The 23,177-nt window shown below is 34.9% G+C and overlaps 1 protein-coding gene across 2 annotated transcripts in view; it reads right to left on the bottom strand.

Moving 5' to 3' along the window:
* Positions 1–23,177, bottom strand: part of LOC139979401 (gamma-aminobutyric acid type B receptor subunit 2-like) — a 154,442-nt gene that overhangs the window by 111,416 nt on the left and 19,849 nt on the right. Inside the window, exons 1-2 of one of the 2 annotated variants that reach the window (XM_071990164.1) lie at positions 13,722–13,895; positions 13,074–13,435 (exon numbers count right to left, since the gene is read on the bottom strand). In XM_071990164.1, coding sequence (XP_071846265.1) covers positions 13,074–13,367 — 294 coding nt within the window. In that variant the 5' untranslated portion in view covers positions 13,368–13,435; positions 13,722–13,895. Of the gene's footprint in view, positions 1–13,073; positions 13,436–13,721; positions 13,896–23,177 lie in introns of those variants that run through there. The other variant, XM_071990163.1, reaches the window with a different exon arrangement.

The following is a 23,177-nucleotide window of genomic DNA, read 5'->3' as shown; positions in this document are numbered from 1 at the left end:
AGCCTACGGGAAAGAGAAAAAAATGACAATTTAGCAAGTGATGTTTTGACAGGAAACAATACGATCACGAAATCACTCGCAGCCACTCATCTATTAACGTTGACATAATTCGATAAACACACATCGTGAGGATTTTATTTCATCTTCATGAAAATATACGTTGATGTTTAATCAATGTCACATATGCAAGATATCAATACTATCCCTCATTGGAATGAAAAGTATGTCCTGTATACTCTTCCTTATCTATTCAGATAGAGAGAATCTCGAAGATGTCTCTCTTAATTAATAGAATCAATTTCGAAAATCAATTTAATACCATACTTTAAGTGAAACGTGTCTCACATCGGGAGATGGTTTGGGCAGATATACACATATCTATATATCTGTATATATATATATATATATAAAGATATATATCTCTATATATCTATATTATATATATATATATCTATATATATATATATATATATATATATATATATATATACATGTATATGTATGTATATATATATATATATATATATATATATATATATGTGCGTGTGTGTGTTTGTGTAAATGTGTGTGTGATTTAATGTGTGTGTGTACATACATACTTGAAACGGAAACGATTCCGACCTTCAGACCTTTCGTACTAGTGATTTTCCTGATGGCAGAGACCTATTCAAATTTTGTCTTTCATTATTTATGGCAAGTTTGGTTCATCCGTATACAGTTCTTATGCCATGGGATTATAGCATGCACTGCAGACATAGTTTGCAATCAGAGGTATGAAAGTTACCAGTTAAACGGATTTTGTGTTTTTACTAAAAGAAAACTTATAGCCCAGAGAGAATAATTTCATAACGCGTATTCCGGACGCGCAGTGAATAGTGCTTGATCTTCAAAATAAATTTCCAATATTATGGTATTGACTTATTCTGCAATTATTACGGTATAATAATAATAATAAGAGATATGAACAGATGTGTTAAAGTTATGGTAAAGAAAAACTCGATTCTCGAAGGAAAACCGTGCGTTTTCTGTATGAATTAAGTGTTTATGTTTAGATACAATATAGGCTAACTGTTCGACTTTTGTCATCGGTCATCGGTTAACGTTAAATAATGTTTTGTAATCCAACCAATGATTATTAAGGTTATAAATACCAGTTATAATCTATACTTGCTTGTATATATATATATACTTGGAGAGTTTTCTGTGTATAAAGTGCACTGCGAATATGGACATTCTGCTAAGGACGGCAAGAGATTTATTCGGCGTCAATTGCAGTGCTAGATTGAAATTCCTGCACGGCTGACGTTTAATCTCTTAAGTTCAAAAGACATATTAAAGTAACATAAACAAGTTTATTGGAGCCAGTGCTCGCCGTGCTTGCTTTGATTTATGGCATTAATATACAATCAACCAACTAAGCAGGCATACGGTATCGATCAACAAATGGCAAAGTTTCATTTTGTAACCTAATATAACTGTGTAATGATGACTTCACTGTTTGCAACAGTTAATTTGAATGTTAAAACGGCGTTGCTTTATACAGGGATCATTTAAATCGGTAAATGTATCTCAGTATTTCGAGAATTGTTTATATATATATATATATATATATATATATAGGCTATATACATATACATATATATATATAAATATATTTATATATATATATATATATATTTATATATATATATATATGTATATATATATATATTTATATATATATATATATATATACATATATATATATATATATACACACATATATATACATATATATATATATATATACAATTCTCGAAATAAAAATATGTTATTATCATCACCAAAATTCTACCGCACGTACACACACACGCACACACATACAAAAAAAACCTCAGTTTGAAAACTTTCACTCCTTATTTATTTTATTTAAAAGAAAAAGCAGTCCCAGTATAATACCAAGTCAACCTTGAATTTTAGAATTATTCGCATCGTTAACTGGTTACGTGACAATTTTATTAGAAATAACGCGAAATCAGATGCGAACTGCGCACACCTGCATCCTGCAGTATATAGCCGTTGCATATTACGGTGAGAGAAAAAAACAGACGCTAAAGCACGTGATTTGAAGCAAATGTATGAAAAAAATATATATGGTAGCAATCAGTTTCGCTGTTGCGTATGATACACGATTCATCAGCCATAAATGCTAGAAGATAAATATAGAATATATTTGTTTAACCTACAGCTGAAAATGTTCTGACACAGCTTTGCGAGAATATTGAAGTGCTAAATTTGGAAGAATTCAGTTATTTAGGCGAAATTATTGTAACAGCTGGTGAAATAATTGCGATATAAAATCTGAACGACAATAGATAAATATAGATACTGAGTCGTGATCATGTTTTTTTTTTCTTATACAGTAAAAAGCAGAAATGCAAGCCTATGTCTTGTCCCATTCTTCTTTGAATTTTGTGAATTAATTATTCATCTAAAATAAAGGGCGACTAGATCAAGGGTTAGTAATAATTCTTTTTTGATTAATGCATGCCGAAGAGGAATATAATCTAACGATCAGGGTGAAGAAAATTGCATTCAAGTTCTACGCATACAATCTTTTGTATTTTTGTTTTGTTTTGAGGTATTGATAAAAAAAACTATATCACTGTGTACTTCAAGTGAATTCCAAGCGAACGGGTGTGATGTCATAGTTACACACTGAGGAGAAAATATCTTGCTATATGCTTTATCTTCAACTACTTGCATTGTTTAGATTGGGTTCCATTTTTTTTCCTTCACAGAAACGCAACAGTGTACCAATGGACGTGGAGTTTATTCATATTGTAATGTTAACCAATTTTGAAGTAAAAGTTTGTACCAAAAAAAGAGCAAATATTGAGGAAAGTCATAACCAAGAAATAACCGTTTTGGTATCATGCATCTATGACGTCATACCTGTTTGGATTCGTACGGTATATGGTATAAATTCCAACCGTTTGTTATATCGAGAACGGCATGTACCGTAAAGGCATTGAATAGATTATGTTCTTTTTTAATCCACACACAAACACACACACACACACACACACATATATATATATATATATATATATATATATATATATATATATATATATATATATATATATATATATATATATAATCATAATTCAATGCTACAATGGCTCTTTTAAAGTATCCTTTAATTCACTATTTTAGCACACCATCCTCCTACGTTATATGCGTAAAAACTTCATGCAGGTGTGTATAGGGAATTATGGTAGCATATAGATAATGTAGTACAGGTCATCGAGAGATAAAACAAGTAAGAAAAGCATAATACAACAACATAAATAAAAAAAAAGGGAAAGGAAAGTGGCATATATTTTAATGAAGATATATCGGAACGAATAGTGACTTGAATTTGAAAGATTATCGTATATACTCTTATCAAGGCATGCGTGCAGTAGATATGTTAGCGAGACCACACGAACGAGTCAATGCATCATTTACACAGCGCGCCTGCTGACGTAGCCTGGAGTGAGATAAGGCAGGCTTTTATTGCTAGAACGGAAACTACCTATATTTTTTCTTTCTCTCTCTATATATATACCTGATACGGCTCGTTCACTTGTAATAAATGTGAAGGATACTGAATACCATCCTTCAAAGATAAGAAGAGTTCTCTTTCCTAAATAGCACGTTTCCCTGGTCTCTCCCCCCCCCCCCCCCTCCCAATCGCCCTCTTTCTTTGATCAATTCATTTGTGTTCTTCATTTTCCATTTTCTTGTGTTGGTTGTTGAGGGGGATTTGCCTTTTCTTTTTGTATGTGTTTTTCTTCCTTCAAGGTTTGCTAAACTCAAATCCTAAACTATAAGACCATGAGCGTTATTATCATGATATTTACCACGCGCATAATGAAGCTGTCAATATGTATGTAACTTAAAGGCAACACTCATTTCAGCTACAGCTCTTTTGAAAATACCTTAATCAGTATTATCCGAAGGTTTTCACTTGAAGCTCGAATAATAGGATTAACTTAATCTAAATGCAAGCGAGGGCAAAATCCTCTACGCGCGTCTAAATGAATTTCAGGAGATCGTTTGCCACAAGATAAAAGAAGAAGAATGTTTACGTTCAAGTTCTCGTTGAAAGAGTTTGTGGTTATGTCAGTGTGATTTAAGATATATGATTTCTCAAAAGATGTAGGCAAACATGGTAACATAACACCCCCTCCCACACCCCCAGTGGAAAAACCTGGACATTGAAGATGGAATTACAGTATTATCTTAGATAAGACAAGGACCGAGATACCTCAATTCTTCAATATCTTTGGTATATCATATTCGACAGACCAATCTTTAATGCTCAGGAATTCAGTACAGCATTACTGTAAGTATCATTGAGGTGGCTCAACCATAAGTGTTTTAGATAAAAGCAAACAAACGTAGGTATAAGATTGTCTTGATGCTCTCTGGACCCCCCCCCCCACCCCAACCCCCAACCCCACCACTTCATGACCGAAGAGCAGGGAACATTACCATAAACAAACCTTAGTGATAAAAACTGAAATATGCTTCAAACATTAAGTGACAGAATAACAGGGATCATTAAAATAAGTTCTTTTTTCCCCATCTCATTTATTGAATTTAAATGTATGCATTCATTGTGCTACACATTCATTGTCCTCTATGTACGTATAAATATCATATTTATTATCTATAGTACGGTATATTTACAACCAGTGTTGACGTGATCGATAGAATGCTCGATTACTTTGAAACGTGGTTATAATTAATAATACATTCTCTCACATTTGATTTTGATTTGCCATTAACATCAAGAATATTGATGGTAGAGTAGAAAACATTTCATTGGAGTAGGCCTAATGAAAGAATTACCTCACCAGTTACATGGAAGCATACTTCATATTCGGAATCAGTTTTAATATTCAACAATGTAAACACATAAACTGTGGAAGGTTGATTACAGGTCAATTACAGCTTCATTAAAGCGTAAGGACTGCGAAGCGTTGTTTTTTCATTATTTTGCAGAATAAAATGTTCAACTTCAAGAGAAGATTGAAACTTGTAAAAGAAATGCCAACGCCTCAGGGATGTTTATTGTTCAATTTACAGTTAAATAGAAAATACTTCGTATGCATTAAAAGAAAGACATTTAATAGGGCGTTTTAATGTCCTCCTGCCGTATAGCCAAACTTAACATATTCTAAGTTTACATGCAATTTCTTTAAGGCATAAATCAGACAATTTTGTCCAAAAATTATTTTTGTGAGAGGACAAAGCCAAAAGGCATGCTTAATTTTATCTTACAAAGATATAGGCAAATGAAAATTAGCAGTAGTTAGGCTACATTTGGTTCCATAAGCCGGATTTCTCAAAGAGTCAAAGAATTCATGAATTTATTGATATATATATTTCAAATAATTGGATGACTTTCCTTGATATGTTCTAGTTTTAAAGAGATTGATAACTTCAACTAATTACATTATAACTACACATGTTATATGAGACTATACAAAACATATGCAGTATATATAGGCCTAGACTACATGGAATTTATCATGAAGGTTTTCTTTTACCCCACGAAATTTTCATCAAATTTTCTTAGACTGCGTCAAATATTGTATTTTAAATCACGCAATAAATTGTTAAAAGCCAGTAAAAACGCTTCTATATTTTGTTATCTACCAGTATTCATATTGTCGATGACAACAGACAAGTAAATACCTCACTCTTGTTGAATGCAATTGTATATAGGCTTTTTTTCTCTCATTCTCTCTCTCTCTCCAAAATCATGCCAATTAAATGATTTTAAAAATTCCTCTTCAGCAAGAAATTCGAACCGCTAAAGTGTAGTACTCGAGATATATGATACTCTCATGGATTTCAAATTTAGAAGAGAGAAGATGAGAACTCGATAAAAACGAACTATTTATGAAAAAATGGCTATATGGTGCTACTAATAGCTATGATCGATATAGAAAGAAAGATTTGGGATTAAAAACCTGTATTTTACAAGAGTTAAAAGGTTTATGATTCAATGAAGAAACGGGACGCGAACTGCTTTATATAGATGGAACTAACCCGGAAATATAAATATATATACGCAACAGCGGAACTGTTCACTATATAGTTCATAATGCACGTACAGACATATAAGAACATAATATACTGCAATACCTGCATTACTGAAGATTCGTCTTCATCTTTTTCTTATAAATTACTGTTACACTATAATTTGTATTCTATTTGATATCTCATTATTTGTGTAACTATAGCTCTTTAAATTCGTGACGATTATTGGCCAGCGATGCTACCTGCTTTAAGCGATGTGACAGGGAACATCTGTTGTTCGTCACTTCAAATGTCACGAATAATGCAAGCCACTGTCATACGTCGGGGAAAATTGGGAATTGGGAAACCAAGTTCGGAGTGTTCCATCATAATCTTCTTTCTTTTTGAAGACAGGTAGAATTGAATTAAGGTTATTTCTTTCCCGCGTTTTCTCTTACAAGATTCCTATTATAACATCAGGTGCACAATGTTACTAGCATTATATTTATATGTCAACACTGTTTCACCAAACTCCCAACGGGAGACTCCTTTATATTAGAGCAACAAGTAAAGCAAGGGGGAGGGAGGGAGAGGGGGGGTGGGGAGGGATGGCAGTTACATCATATATCAATACTCTTATATTATTGAAAGGTTAATAAGTAACTTTATGTTAAGATTATACAAACACACGTTTCCTCTCTCGATGACAGACACTTTTGTTATGTTTTGATTTTGCCCTTTGACGACGAAGTTGTATCTTCCGCTTCTAAAATTTTGATGGTTTCAAACGCATTCAAGTGGTTTATGTACATCTGATGCAGATGTTTTAATGTGGCCAAGAGAAGGTGCATAGCTGGTCAAGATACATGCATAAAATAGAAGTAGTGTTTACATGCTTTTTATCACCGCATGTAAGGAATATTCTGGTATAAAATGGACATTTCCGTCGATAGATATAAGACCTGTTTTATATACAGTATTTGCCTTAATTTCCTTAAAACTTTTATAGTCATTCTCTGTCGAGGTTAAAGGACAGAAAGTTTACTTTTGAGATGTTGTCCCTTGAATTAAATCATTTACTTGAATGTTTTTGAAGGTTTTATATTCTTATGTCAGATTAGTCTAAAATTGTCATATTAGTCGCAAAGAAACTCCAAAGCACTTTTAGATCAACTCTGATAATGTGCGAAGCTATGTCGGCGTTAGCATGGTATACGGGAGCACTAGTTTTTATAACTCACCATTCGTGCTCTGAATGGGGTGTATTTACACACTTTTTGTCTTCCTTTTTGAGTAACCGGTCAAAACCATTAATTCTAGCAAGTATGGACTATGTCGAGAGTAGGGCGATCGGATGGGGGAGGGGGGGGGGGCATGATCAATTTACCACGAATCGCGTTCCAAGGAAGTATATACCGTATGTGTAATAAAGCCAGTTTTATACACACAAGTACATAGCTTTAAATTTATTAACATTTGATGTGACCGACCTGTCAAATTGCTTGATGCCAAAAATGACACGTTTTTAGATCATTTTCGTGGATAATTTGTTGTAATCTAATCTTGCCTTTTAGCTGCCAAGCTTTGAACCCAAATAACCTTTAAATGCCCCCTCGTGAATTGCTTCGAGTACGCTGTGCTAATGAACTTGGGCAATTATCATTAATAGGTTAGGAGTCCTATCACTAGTTCTAAGGGGCCACATTTTACAGTTCTCTTGATTATTAAAACTTCAGTTTTTTTGTTATCAATATTGTTACTGCTGTTGCTATAGCAATTGCGAAGAGCACAAAGGTATAGGCCAATCATGTGCCTTCCAGTCAAGGCCCTTAAGTATACTCTTGGGGATTGGGGGGGGGGCGATATTTTAATTCACTGGTAGCCCCTTACATTTACAGGGTACATTTATGCAAGACATTTGTTACTATTAGAGAATTCTGAATAATAAAAAAAGAAACAAAAAACAGACGTTTTACATGGAAAAAAATGATTTAGCCAGTGCCTTAAATGGCTATAGCATACCGTATTCGAGTAAACATTATCTCAATGTACCTTCAGGAGTACCATTCGTTGTTTACATTTACTCATCAACATAGTATAATTAGAAGAAGATCTAGCCGACAGCTTCAATCAAATTGCTTTCTAAATTCATGACCCTTTCTGGATTTAAACAACCCAGAATCATGTACTATAATCATTAAAGGCTATTGAAGTGTTTTGCAATGGTATGTTACGGTAGGTTACACAACTTGATAGAAAACCAAACTATAACAGAGCAAAGAAAAGTTTCTTTGTTACAATTGCATGCCTAATATGCCAGTCAAACTCTGCACTCCTCTCTAAATTCAGGTTTCCGAGCACGCGCACTGACAACATGAAAAGTCCCTGGCGAAGATCCAGGGGTGTGGTAAATGTACACCACTCTCCTCCATTTTGTATTTAACCTTAGACGAAAATTAAACGTAATCGTTAATACAACCTTGCCTGCATAGGTCTATAGACCTAATTTATGTATCCCAAATAGCCACAGAATAACCATTTCACGTCAGATATTTTATCTTGGGGAGAGGTCCCCCATACCCCCCCACCCCCACCCGTCCTGTTTAAAATCCTGGATCCGCCCCTGTTTCCTTACTTTGATCTAACATAAACAGGATATTGATATTGATATTATAATGACGGATGTGAGTGCAAAATTAAATTCCACACACTTGGGACTCGATATATGAAGGAATAAACAACAATCGTCATTCTGAAAGCTATGAAGTCTTTTGATGTTAACTACTACGTCATTATTAGAGTAAAGATCCTTTCCCATGAAATATTCCTGCGAACGTTTTGAAAGATATGAGAAGAAAACAAATAGTCAAAACTGACTCGCGTCCGGTCGTCTGTAGATTTCCGGTACTACCACATCGCTTCCCATGTTTTAAATGTAAGTTAAGGGGCTCATAATTGTCGAGGTGCCTATTACTACAATAAGTTTGAAATTTTCGTAATTTTTATTCCGTATGTGACTGCTAAATCGACTAGGGAAATCCGTACCTCAGCTCGAGAAGTAGACCGCGAGTCCTATGGGACCTCATGAACTCCGATAAATGGAATTGTTCGTTGGATGGAAGGAAAATGCACGCTTGTTTCTGGCATGACATGTGACTATGCTCTATAAATCCATATCTCAGATAACTGACTGCATGGCAGTGAAAACAAACCTTTTCAGCACATAATCGTATTAAGGAAATTTTTCAAGCAATTACAGCTAGCGGTCAGTGGCTTAGGCAGGAGGCTGGGGAAGTGAGAGACCCCTTCCAGAGTGGACATCAGCCAAATTTGACCCATCCCCCTCCCCTAAAATTCGAAACAGAGGTTAGAGCCTGTTTGGGTGTTTCATGAAAAGTCACACCAATACAAGCGTTAATTAAAGTTAAATTCTCTGCAGTTAAAATAGGGACAACAACGATTTGGTTTTGCTGCTTTACACCACGAGGGCTTCATGCTACGCGCCTGACAGAGGTTCTAACTTAGTGGTTCCTGCCACACCGCTACTTACTTCTGGACACTGACAGACAGACAGATAGACAGATATACAGACATACCTACATAATGGAATATAAGACTGCGATTTTTGTTCTTGTAGTTTGTTGTATGTGTTTCTTGGACATACTTAACGCATAATTATAATATTACAAAATGTTCTAGAATATTGTGGGTAACGCAATAAATGTGTCTCACGTCCCTCAGTTGGCACAAGTGCCATGACGGTCCATCTTGCTTACAATACCAGTGATACGCTTTTGAGAAAGCTATACTGAGTGAAAAAGGCGTGGTCGTCTTGTCGAAAGTATACATGTTCCGTGTAGTCGATAGGGTGGGTAATACTATAGTACCGTATTTTATATTAAAATTCGTAATAATTGCGACTTTCTACATGTTCCCTCTTATATATATATATATATATATATATATATATATATTTATATATATATATATATATATATATAGGAAGATCCGAGTTCAATTCCTTGTGGCGCCGACACTTGCATAATTTATTGCCAGACTTCGCAATCGGAATTTATAATGCTTTGTTTAAATTAATCTGTGATTTAGAAGTTCTAGTCCCCGTGCCGTGTTTATTACTCAATAGTTGATAGTATAACGGTATAATCAGAGACACTGAAAAATGATCCACGAGTAAATTAGTCGTTTATGATCCGTGGTACTCCAAATAAACATGTTTGAGATGTTGTCTCTAGCTTATCGTTCGGTGTAACGTTAGAAAATATTGGTTTCTGTTTGCAGTGTATAAAGTTGTCTTACCCGTGCAATATAAATAAATAAATCAATACCAAAATAATTTAATATAAATAAATACAACACATATAATGTTTTGTAAGTTCGTTATATATAGTAAGCATAGTTGTCAGGTCAAAAGTCAAAGGTCAAAGGTCAAACGACAGGCGGGAAGATTTAATAGTCGAGGATAGCAAAATTCTGATGTCACATATCACATCACACCACAGCAATAACAAATGAACCATTCCTAAACCTATTTACATATAATAGGTGTACATTGTCATTGATATGCTTTCTGTCCATTTTTCATTTCTGCCCAAAAAAGAAAGAGATAATGATGATTTCACATAGGTCCAACGAGAAGGGTGAGAAGAGGGGCGGGGGGGGGGGGGGGTCAGGGGATACATTTTACTCCCGCGGGGATCTAACTAAGCTCTCGACGCAGGCGCTGGTTCCACATTACACTCGTTATTGAACGTGTGGCATTGAGCCCCAAATCAGTTGTTTCTATAGGCCATGTAGTATAAACAGTCCATTAAGATTCAAATCTTTGATATCAACTTAAACAGCTTCTTGCTGAATGACTCGATGTAAACTAGAGCAACACAATCAGAGTTTTAATCAACCGAAAAGGAACGTCAAAAAGCTGACTGAGGCGGCCATTGTCATACATGGGAGTAATTTATGTTTGAGTTAATTAATTGAGTTGAGATGGGCTGAGCCGTTTATATATTGCATGCAGAGGGAAAGAGAGAAGGGGGGAGGTAGGGATTATTCAGGAAATTCCCATTTGATCTATTCATTAATTAATATTAATAATGAACAATGTATAAATTGAAATCAGTTCCTATACTACGGTATACTTGATAATAGTGAAGAATTCAGGATGAGTAATGACCTAAGTCAGATCAGTGATTATCCGTTGTCTCAATGGCACTCGGCAAGTTTAGCTATATAAAAAAAAGCCGAAAATTGGCAGCCAAAAGAGTTTTATTGCCCAAAACTTCGTCGCCGTTGCTAAAGTCTCTCACCAAGAGTAAGAATGTGTTGCTGTTTTAATTTATTTGCAAGATCTAACAGGATTGGCCGGCTATCGGATCCCATCTAGAGAAGGCGCCAACAGCTTACTGTCGCCATGCAAGGAGGACAACCGACGACTGAAATCAAGATTTTTTGTTGTCATTAAACGATTTCAAATTTTATCAATGATATCGATATATGGTATTACTTAACGTAATCTTTCAATTATTGATATTGACAGACCGGTTTTTTTTCTCTCGAGATTTGCTTTATTGTGTTTATTTCGTGGAGATCAAACCATGTAATGAAAGTAACATTGCCAAAGCTTGCTATGGAATAATGTAGTTATCACTTGTTCTAACTATCGGTTTCTATTACATAGAGCGTACGGTAAATGAGTCCTATATATATATATATATATATATATATATATATATATATATATACATATATATATATATATATATACATACATATATATATATATATACATATATATATATATATACATATATATATATATATATATATATATATATATATATATATATATATATATATATATATATATATATATATATATATATATATATACTGACAAGCCCAAACTTCACGCACATGCACACGCACACGCACACCCAAACGCACACATTGCAAGGATTATACAACCAATATCCATGTTTTCAGGTTGCGATTCCTGCGTATCACGTGTGACCTTACTGATATTATGATTTGTTAAATTTTCACACAGATTTGGGGCTGCGCGCATGACGTCACATGGTGCAAGAGTAATAAGTTTGAGCATCACTGCTTTCTGTCTTCTAGTGAAGTTTTATTTTTCTTGCAGTGTGCTAATGTTTCCGTTAAAGTTGCTATTTACATTTGTAACCGCTTATCATGAGTAATAACTTCCTATGAAATATTGCATTTGGTATATGTATGTAGTATTTCTAATGATAGCCTATCTACGTAAGATGCCTAACTCATGTCACGAATTTAGATGTTTGAATAACAGCACGCTTACTATATTGGAACGATTTATCGCGTGACGATATAAGCATGCATGGAGGGATGGATTTCAAATAAAATGTTATTTCTGATGTTTGTTATTGTACAGTCCGAACCGTAATTTCTCAATGTTACATGACATCACAATACCATCTATCATGTCATATATATATATATATATATATATATATGTATATGTATATATATAGAGAGAGTACGCTATATCACGTGCTCGTTTCAAGAATACATCATACTATATATAAGCACCCACCGTGTGAACTAATGTCAAATGGATGAAACCCTTCAATTCATGCATGCATTGCGAGTAATCATGCTTATACGTCTAATTAAGTCTGTGGAGTTCACGTTTGTAGCTCTTTGTGTAATTTTCGATAATAGCTTACCAGCTTACAGACATTAGCATTGTACACGTATCACTCTCGAGAGAAAAGCGATAAATGTTGTACACTAATCCATCTAGAACATGAGTTCGTTGAGAGAAAAAAAACTACCAGAAAGAAAGTAATGAATAAAACCATATCACAAAATGGATGCAAATTCGGTATGATAGTGCTTAAAAGTGTGTTATTGAATTCTCAAAAGTCGACATATCAGCTTTAAATATAAATATTTTTGGGGGTAAAAAAAGATAATAAAACACAGGGGAGAAGGGAAGAAAAACTGTCAGTATTTACCTTAGAATCCTTGACGATCATTCGAAGCTCAAAATCCTTAAGAATATTATCATTTTTGTTAATATGCTCCAAGGCTAATTCAGCTGAGAGTTTTGACACATTTCCAAGTAATTGCATCGGTCCTTCTTGTAATGGGAAAAACCCTATCATGAAGAGGGGGGTCTTGTTGCTATGGATTTTCCCGCCATTGATTCCAGTGGATATTGATATAGATGAGAGAAAGTCATACTGGTCACCAGACGACAGATGAAATGAGAATAAAAGCGTCAGGAAGATTTTATACCAATACGCCATCTTGTTACGCGGTGCAGATTCTTTGAAATATGTGGTGCACGCCGGCCAAGTAGTGGTGCTTTTCACTGCTGGATTTATAAAATAAAAAGACAATTTTTCATAAGGCCCAAAAGAAAATTCAGAAGAAAATATTAGTTTTTGTTGTCACGTTTAGTTTTTTTGTTTCTTTTGTTTTGTTTCTTGATAAACTTTTTCTTGTTTTTTTATCGAATAAGTATTACTCTTGTGCGCGATGGTAAGAAGGCTTGATGAAAAATAAAATGAACAAACTTGCAATTCCGAACGATTCCCAATTACTCTTCAGTTATTGGATTCCATTTTATATCTACTGAAGATAATAAAAAAAAAACTCACAGAATATAAAATTACAGAGACTTCCTCGAGCTTGTTTGGAAATATCCTGTAATATTAACCCTTGAGACACAGAGAAGTGTTCGAATTTTAACTCGTCAATTTCAAAAGACCTACTTTTTGTTCTAAAGTTCACGCTATAGACATTTTCATACAATTGGTCACATACGCTCCGCAACCAAATCTAAAATGAAGCTACTGGCTTTCCCGGACTCAACGCAACAGCAAACACGGTTATTGTGACGCCACAGAGAAAGTCGATTCGAGAACCAATCAGCGAAGGCCTAACCTGAAGAGATGTCAGGAATGGTTTGCATATCATGTATTTGTATTTGCCCCGTGCTCGGTTTTTGCCATTCGTATATATTATAACTGGCTTAAGTTCGAACTGGGAGAGCGCTGAAGGAGTATATCAGAGGCTTATAGTATGTGTAGTTAGACAATCAATGGCGATTATAACGTATGAACAAGATTATATAATTTGCCAAAGCGGATATCGCGAATAACAAATTAATGACCTTGCTTCTCTTCTTAATGAAAGGTATTCATCTTCTTTAGACGTATTAAAAAATCGATGAATAAAACATTGCAACAACTACAAGTCTGTGTGTAGTATATATATATATATATGTATATATATGTATGTATATATATATATATATTGGATATATATATATATATATTATACTATATATATATATATACTATATATATAGTATACTACTCTTAGAGGTCACAACAATATACGTTTCTACACAATTAATCGAGAAAAGACAAGTTATATGTGAGTGTGACATCACATTGTGTGGTTTTAAAGCATATGTTAAAGTTCTTACTAACCTTTGAAATGTTATGAATACATCACCATGGCTTAAACAGAGATGTGTTCTTTATTTACCCACAGAACCATAAAACTCTAAACTCCAAGCAGATGTTGATTCAATTACCTTACATTATTCATTACGTGAATTACGGTTTGTTTATTCCAGTGCAATCAAGGTCATAAAAAACCTAAATTAAAAGTTGTGGATTTATTAACAAATTCTATCCTTGCGAAGTTAAAACGGATGTATTAGCATTTCAATGCCGTAAAAAAGGTCTCTTTTTCTTTCAACATGTAGCGCATTTTGGAACTATAAATGTTACAAAGCGCCCATCGAAGTTGAAAAACAACCGGGTTGGCTTTAACGATCCATTAAATTGTCTTTAACTTATAGAAGGTATAACACACCCAAGAGTAAAGAATACAGAGGAGGTATAACACACACCCAAGAGAAAAGATTATAGAGGAGGTATAACACACACCCAAGAGAAAATATTATAGAGGAGGTATAACACACACCCAAGAGAAAAGATTATAGAGGAGGTATAACACACACCCAAGAGAAAAGATTATAGAGGAGGTATAACACACACCCAAGAGAAAAGATTATAGAGGAGGCATAACACACACCCAAGAGAAAATATTATAGAGGAGGTATAACACACACCCAAGAGAAAAGATTATAGAGGAGGCATAACACACACCCAAGAGAAAAGATTATAGAGGAGGCATAACACACACCCAAGAGTAAAGATTATAGAGGAGGTATAACACACACCCAAGAGAAAAGATTATAGAGGAGGTATAACACACACCCAAGAGTAAAGATTATAGAGGAGGCATAACACACACCCAAGAGAAAAGATTATAGAGGAGGTATAACACACACCCAAGAGTAAAGATTATAGAGGAGGTATAACACACACCCAAGAGAAAAGATTATAGAGGAGGTATAACACACACCCAAGAGAAAAGATTATAGAGGAGGCATAACACACACCCAAGAGAAAAGATTATAGAGGAGGTATAACACACACCCAAGAGAAAAGATTATAGAGGAGGCATAACACACACCCAAGAGAAAAGATTATAGAGGAGGTATAACACACACCCAAGAGAAAAGATTATAGAGGAGGTATAACACACACCCAAGAGAAAAGATTATAGAGGAGGCATAACACACACCCAAGAGAAAAGATTATAGAGGAGGTATAACACACACCCAAGAGAAAAGATTATAGAGGAGGCATAACACACACCCAAGAGAAAAGATTATAGAGGAGGTATAACACACACCCAAGAGAAAAGATTATAGAGGAGGTATAACACACACCCAAGAGAAAAGATTATAGAGGAGGTATAACACACACCCAAGAGAAAAGATTATAGAGGAGGTATAACACACACCCAAGAGAAAAGATTATAGAGGAGGTATAACACACACCCAAGAGAAAAGATTATAGAGGAGGGATAACACACACCCAAGAGAAAAGAATTGTACACAGTTTGCAGCCACTGACGGAAAAACGTTCTAGTGTGGGTTACAACAACATATTTCTTCTCTTTTCGAAAAGGAATACAATTTATAAACAGGATTGTAATGTTGGAGAAAGTTTTATATAGTACAACGGGGAGTTCGTGCATCAATGATTTAAAAACAGGAATCCAATTTTTAAAAATTAAACATCCAGATACCTGTTTCCAATAAAGATTACTGAGTGAAGGAGAAGCTTTTTGCAAGAAGATGATTATTCATGAAGATGAGTCCGGCTGACTTATTTTATAACTTTTTAAAAAGATCCAGATGGCATCCACAGCTAAAGTGGAATGTGTATCTGCGACAAATGCAAGGAAGAGAAAGTGGGTGAATTCCGACAAAACTAAAACGATTGATTTAAAGTTTCCTACCGAAAGAAGAGTTGGTTAGCGACTCTGTTAAGATTGGGCATATTAAACGTATACAGCCTGACCTACAATACACTCATCCTACTCCAACTCCACATTCCCACCCTTCTATACAGTTTTGTTACACCGTTAGAGCCTCCGTATGCTTCTAAGATTGTATAGATTAAAGATCTCCCGAAACTTACGTCATTTGACAATGTCCATTTTCCCACGATCTGGCTTTCTTAGTGAAAGATGGTCATCTTAACTAGATATATGAAAATACAGATCATTAAAACATAGCAAATAGCCTTAACGGGAACATGTGAGTGGTTGTGGTGCGTTTAACATCAAACACGTTAATATATACATGTATATTTTCAGTCAGAAATAAATTCACGCATGTATTATATCCACTTAATATCTATAGGTTTTGTCAATACCATAATGCAAATATTCTTACTTTGAGAGAAAATTATAATTTTCCGAGATACCTTGAACATTGTAAAGTATAAAAAATCATGGTTGCAATGAATCGTTTCCGTCATCTTTAATTGTAAACGGACCAACCCACAGAGAAAGTGCATGTAAATAGTTATTACTCAAGCAGTGTTCACTCCCAACAGCGATGTGAATACCTTTGAATGTTTATATCGTAATATAATAAACCAGTGTCAGGTTCCGAACTCGCAACCTTGACGATTTCTATAGCATATATACACCACCGAGTATACCCTTGCACCTCTATGTTATGTAAACAACTGACTCGTAAATTATAAACATAAAAAAAAAGAAACGTTTAACTTGAAATGCTAAAGGATGTCATGTAAGGATTTCAAAGAGAAGGTCTAATTTAAATATGAGTATGCGCAATAAGTACTATACAGTATTAGTGAACAGTGTTACAGCTGTAAACCTCAATCGAGGCATTAACATCGTATCATATATGTCAAAGGATTATGAAGTGCGCCGGCAAGAATGTGGGACAGTTAAATGGCACATAATGCCCCATTAGCAATATAGTCGAACATATCCTAAACTGAAAAAACGGCAAATTCCTTGAATACAAATTTACCTCACAAGGCTCAATAAATGATATCATGGCACTATTTTGCTGTTTAAGCTCTCTTAGATTAGAAATAAGTAACCATTCGTTCGAATTTAGTGTCGTTTTGAGTTATATAGCAGTTCAAGTCCTATATAGACTATACGTTAACCTTTACTTGTGGGTTGCCATTATAGATAATATCACATTCAATGCAATCGTTCAGAAATGTTGAATCCGTTTCAAATCGCGCTTATTACCTAACACCAATACACATGGCAATAAATTACTGATTCGTTTTTCCTTAACCTTTTTTTCTCTCGCGTTCTCAAATATAAATGCGAACAGTCGTCCCTCACCCCCCCCCCTTTTTTTTCATAGCAATAAGCCATTCAATACACTGATTAACTTTTGTCTTACTTTCTTTATATCTCCAAGATGTATCTACCTCTGTACAAGGATTGTCATAGCGAGCGATTCTACATTATAGCCTATATATTTCACTAGACATTTTTATTACAACGCGTATAAAGTCAGTATCTTGAACGGTGTACCTCGATTGCACAGTAACACGCACTTCCTAATCCATCAACTACAGTTCTATACATTGTACACACGCAAGAGGATGACCTCGAAATCGCAGATTCACAATAAATCTACGCCATTTGTGAAGGGCAAGGTGTTCCATCAATAGAGAGTTATATACGCTAAAATTTAATGATGCAATTAATAAGAATATCAGACAAATCTGTGGCAAAGAAAGAGGAACAATACATTGAAGAATAACACAACAACAACAAATTATCAAGACTCAATGACCCAATTTGTTTTGTCACTAAGAACAAGATTTATCATATTTTGCTTTTTAATGTGTTATATAGAAGTGAATTTTATGATAGATGTTGTGATTTTAGGTTATAAGACGAAATAGGTCGTGAATTAGGATTTCATTTTCTGCCGATTCATATCCTCGTTATAGTAGAATTCAGCAGATAACACTCGGTATAGGCTTTGTGAAATGGTTGACGGACCGAATGTATAAAGCTTTTGTTCATATAGATGTTATACTGGTCCATTTCATAAGTTATACTTTCCTAGTTATTAGCATTAGATGAACTGTGTGTGCATATGTGTCTGTGTAGAATACAATTAAATAGTAAGATATTTGTCCGCTGAGGGGAAAATATCGGCACCTGAAAATATAGGCTAATATGCAAAAAAAAAAATGCATAGAAAATTATTAAAATTTCATGCATTTGTAGTATCCACATATACACAAAAACAGTATATAAATCACTCACCAACACTTAACCTGATCATGCGCAGTATATATTAACTTTCGAAAGAACTCGTGATCCTTCACTTAGCATAAAACTATCACGACCACACGTTACAGTCTCGATGTAAGGGGGGTGAGGGGGGTAGTGTTGAGTGCTTGTTTTTCGCCCCCAGATTCGATCGTGGGTAACTTTTCTTGAAAAATATCGCCCTGTCCTCTAAAACCTTTCTATACGACGACAACAAATAAATATACAAATAATTAAATAAATGAATAATGATGCACACATCCAGTGTCCAAGACAACTTTTCAGAATGTATTTGCTTTTGCATCTAAACGGTTGGTATATTCTACAATGCGTAATATCACCATATTAAGCTATATAAGTCTTTCTATATTCTGTCGTGTTTTTATTTCAGTTCATATAATCATATCTGCCAAATGAAAACAATCGATATCAGTAATAACGCGGACGGAAGCTTACAATAAACGGTCATATTTTATTAAGGTATACATTAACCTACAATCAATCTTTTAATTAAAACACAGCAATTCAGGAAGCAGAGTTAATACATGAAGAATTCAATTGATTAAGACTGAGCGAGCCCGACTACCGTTAGTCAATGCATTTTAGTAGTTATGACTCATAGAGAGAAGACGACAATTTTTAATAGTTTTCAAAAAAATTACCGTTTATTTAATATCCCTATGGTTACATCTTATGATTCAATTTAGTTTCCTACTGATTAAGATATTATATTTGTTCTGTATATTAATACTACCGTATACTTTTAATATTACTGAGCGTTGTTGGTACCACGTGTGTAAGACCCACATGTGAGTACTGCGGGGGGGGGGGGTAGGGGTGGGCGATTGGGATGGTTGGAGGAAATGTATAAATGTGGAGGTATATACTGAAGTGACCAAGTCTAGGAATGATCATAGATTTGACCTCATTCATAGTAGGCTGCTTGATGTCAGCCAATCCTCACGTGACTATTTCTCAAGAGAACCGTTTTGTACACAGTTTAATATGTCTAGCAATGTCATCATGCATGATACAGCCCAATGAATGACGTAGCTTGTGGACCGGGAAAACCCTATGGTTAGGGTTGACCCTAACCCTCACCCGAGAAATACTGCATCACATGTAGTATCATGCAATACCGTACTTCTTGAGGCAATGCAACTAGCCACATGATAACTTGTCTTGAGAGATGAACACAACTTGGGGTCTTGGTGTTGATGTCAAAAGCTTGTCTTCTTGGCTGACAATTTTAACCTGTTCATTGTCAGCGTAAGGAATAACTTGACACATTCAGAAGGTAGGATATGGTATAATCCTGATATAGAATGCAACTACCAAGTTTGAAGTAGGAATGTATATTTATGCTTTGTCTTCATCAAACAAACACTGTTACAATTTCTTGTGTTTCACATTATCCACCGCCACCGCCATCCCTTCCAGCCTCAACAACAGCCCTACCCCTGGGTACACTACCACACAAACTTTATTTGAACAAAAGAAAAAATTCAAGGCAAAACGTTGAGTTACTTTACTCATTGATTTTAAGACCAACAGGGACGAGCAAACGAGGTATTATTTTCAGCAATGTATTTTAATGAGATATTCACAAGACAGGCAAATGAAACATCTTACAGCTAAGATGAACATATACCGCACTGTTAAATGAAAACTCCTTTATAATTTATTCCTGCAGATTTCAGATAGGCCTATGTGGTTTTCGTAGGTTAGTCAGTGGAGTGCACAACAATTCAAAGGTGGGGAGGGGGTGGGGGTTCAAAATATTCCCCGACTGATTAAAGTATGGGACAGGCGCGAATGAAGGATTTTTAACTTAAAAAAATGAGGATTGCACTTGGGTCATAGTGGCCGACCCTTCTGTAGGAGGATATGAGGGCCCTGCCCCAGAAAAAAAAAAAACATTTTTAATGTCAAATGTTGCATTTTGAGGCATAAATTTATATCTATACAAGTATAAATGGAGGGTGCTGCCGTGTGTTCATTGAGGTCAATTCCCATATATCGGGTGGCTGGGGATACGCCACTGAGGTTAGTTACTTTTGTCAGGTAAAAAGTTGGATTTTTAACTATGGGGAAAAAAATCACAGTGGGAGATTTGCGATGTCATCATGGCAAATCGTTTTCTATAGCCTGTCTTAAATCTTTGCGCTCGTTCTGAATTAAAGTTTCCTTCTTGTTAACATCAGAATGCAACCTTACTTCTACAAAAAAATCATTTTTTTCATTTCTCTTTTTTGTATGCTGTTGTTGTTGTTGTTGAGGTAAACTATATCTTTTGTAAAACGAATGAGTACATTTCATATAAAAACAAGATCATTTTAATTCATTATTGTCAGATGTATATCCAGAGATACAATTTCCTATATGTGGTAAACAACCCTGTTATCAGAATATAGTTTTAACATATCATTTCATTACTTCCCTTTACTGTCATCGTATGGCAAAAATGAATATGTTGACTGTCATCATGGAATGCATATTATTTCAAAAATTGCATACAATGACAACAAAGACCTCTTCAAAGCAATTAGTTTTCACTTTTGACGTTGCCAAATGATCGTCTAGGGGGACCAAACGAAGGGGCTTTCGGATTTAATTGCAGGGCTGTAAAAAAAACAAGGAAGTCCCTACCGTCTGACCGTGAAATACAATACATACTTCCAATGTTAAGGGCTTTGGACATGATTTCGCATTTCATTAATCCTAATTATGACATCATAGCGTCTTGTTCTCTTTATGTGCGTGTGCGCGTGCGCGCTCGTGCGCGTGCGTGTGAGCGCGTGCGCGTGTGGGAAGCGTATGTTGGCAACTCACGCATAATTTTTACATGTTTACGCAAATCTCTTTGGCCTCATTGATTTTTTTTTCTTCTGAAATTAGGAATATCTCCTTGGAGATTTAGGTCTTCTAAATTATTTTCCAGACAACGAGGAGTTGCACCATTTTGTTAGCTCGACAACTTCCATGATACAAAACAAATTCTCATTCTCAAAGGGGAAGGGGAACCCTCCCCTTCACGAGTTAACGTCTTATACCTCGCACTCGGTACCCCCCAAAAGGAGTTGCACCCCTGGTTTATAATAATAATATAATACTTATAATTATACAATACAATTCTTATAGAGCGCATAAATATTAAAAATATCTCAATGCGCTGAACAAGAAAGAGAGAAAGATAAACGAATAACAGTTGAAAAGCAATTTAAACAGGTAACATTTAAGTTTTGGTTTTGAAGTTATTAAGTGGAAAAGAACGACGAATACGACTGAGAATATTAAGGATGAAAAGATGGGAAGCGACATTTGAAAAATCTCGTAGACTTAAAGTATTGGTACGAACAGAAGGAATTTGTATAAGAGATATTGAAAATATGAACGAAGGGATATAAGGTATGACTATAGTTCAGTTAGATAGTCAGGCTTCGTCATGTTATTAAGAGCTACGTTTAAGCCAATATACAACGTAGAGAAAAGAAACTGGTTCAAGAATTCTTTGACATAAACCCAATGCCACCTGCATATGTTTATCAAATGTATTCACTGTCAGTCTATTTTCAACAATAAAGCAATACTGACATTTACAGCACTTCCCCGTAGGCCGATGCATATACCTATCTTCGTATGCCTCCCCAATATCACGTGATTGGTATGCCACGTTTGTCGTCAAAATCAAATTACTGTTTCATTATTTGAATCTCAAAATTCTGAATCCGTCTACCTATCTTCTTAATCCGATATGACAGATCCAAAACGGTTTTAAGGCAAACTAAGCCATCAGCTTATTCTGATATGTCATAGAGATGATATTTCATATTTATTTATATATATCACATGCATTTGATGCAGCAAAATTATGCATGTTAAACTATGAAAACTGAAAGGAGATATTTCAACTTGTTATGATTTATGTTCTATAACGTATCACAGACTACAAATTTTTAATTTTTGTGCATAACGATTTGGGAATGTAATTAATCTGCACAGGTGCCTCACTAAACAATGATATCAAAATAAATACGAGATCGATTCCATGCCAATGAAAGTATAGCAGAGAATAAACAGAGACAACACTAACCATTTGTTTTATAAGTTGGATGCAGTTCAATTAGACACGTGGGCGTATATGGTTTAAGTACAGATACAAGTCTTTACACAACAACTGTCACACGTTTTGCTGTCACATAGAGCTCCCGTAGTTCAGATAGTCTTTCGGTCAAAGTCCTATGGTGTTTTCACAACGCGCAATTTTCCCGATCGCTGTCAAGTCGTTAAAGGCGTTCGCCATAACGTCTTTGTAATATCCAGCTGTATTCAATGTACCAGGTGTTTCCTTTAACGCTTACCATGTTATTTCAAGAAGCGAGACACCCGTCTTGTGAAGG

The sequence above is a fragment of the Apostichopus japonicus genome, chromosome 14, assembly GCF_037975245.1.
Source record: "Apostichopus japonicus isolate 1M-3 chromosome 14, ASM3797524v1, whole genome shotgun sequence".
Classification (NCBI taxonomy): domain Eukaryota; kingdom Metazoa; phylum Echinodermata; class Holothuroidea; order Aspidochirotida; family Stichopodidae; genus Apostichopus; species Apostichopus japonicus.
The sequence above is the reverse complement of the archived record's forward strand: the minus strand, read 5'-3'. Positions and strand labels throughout refer to the sequence as shown.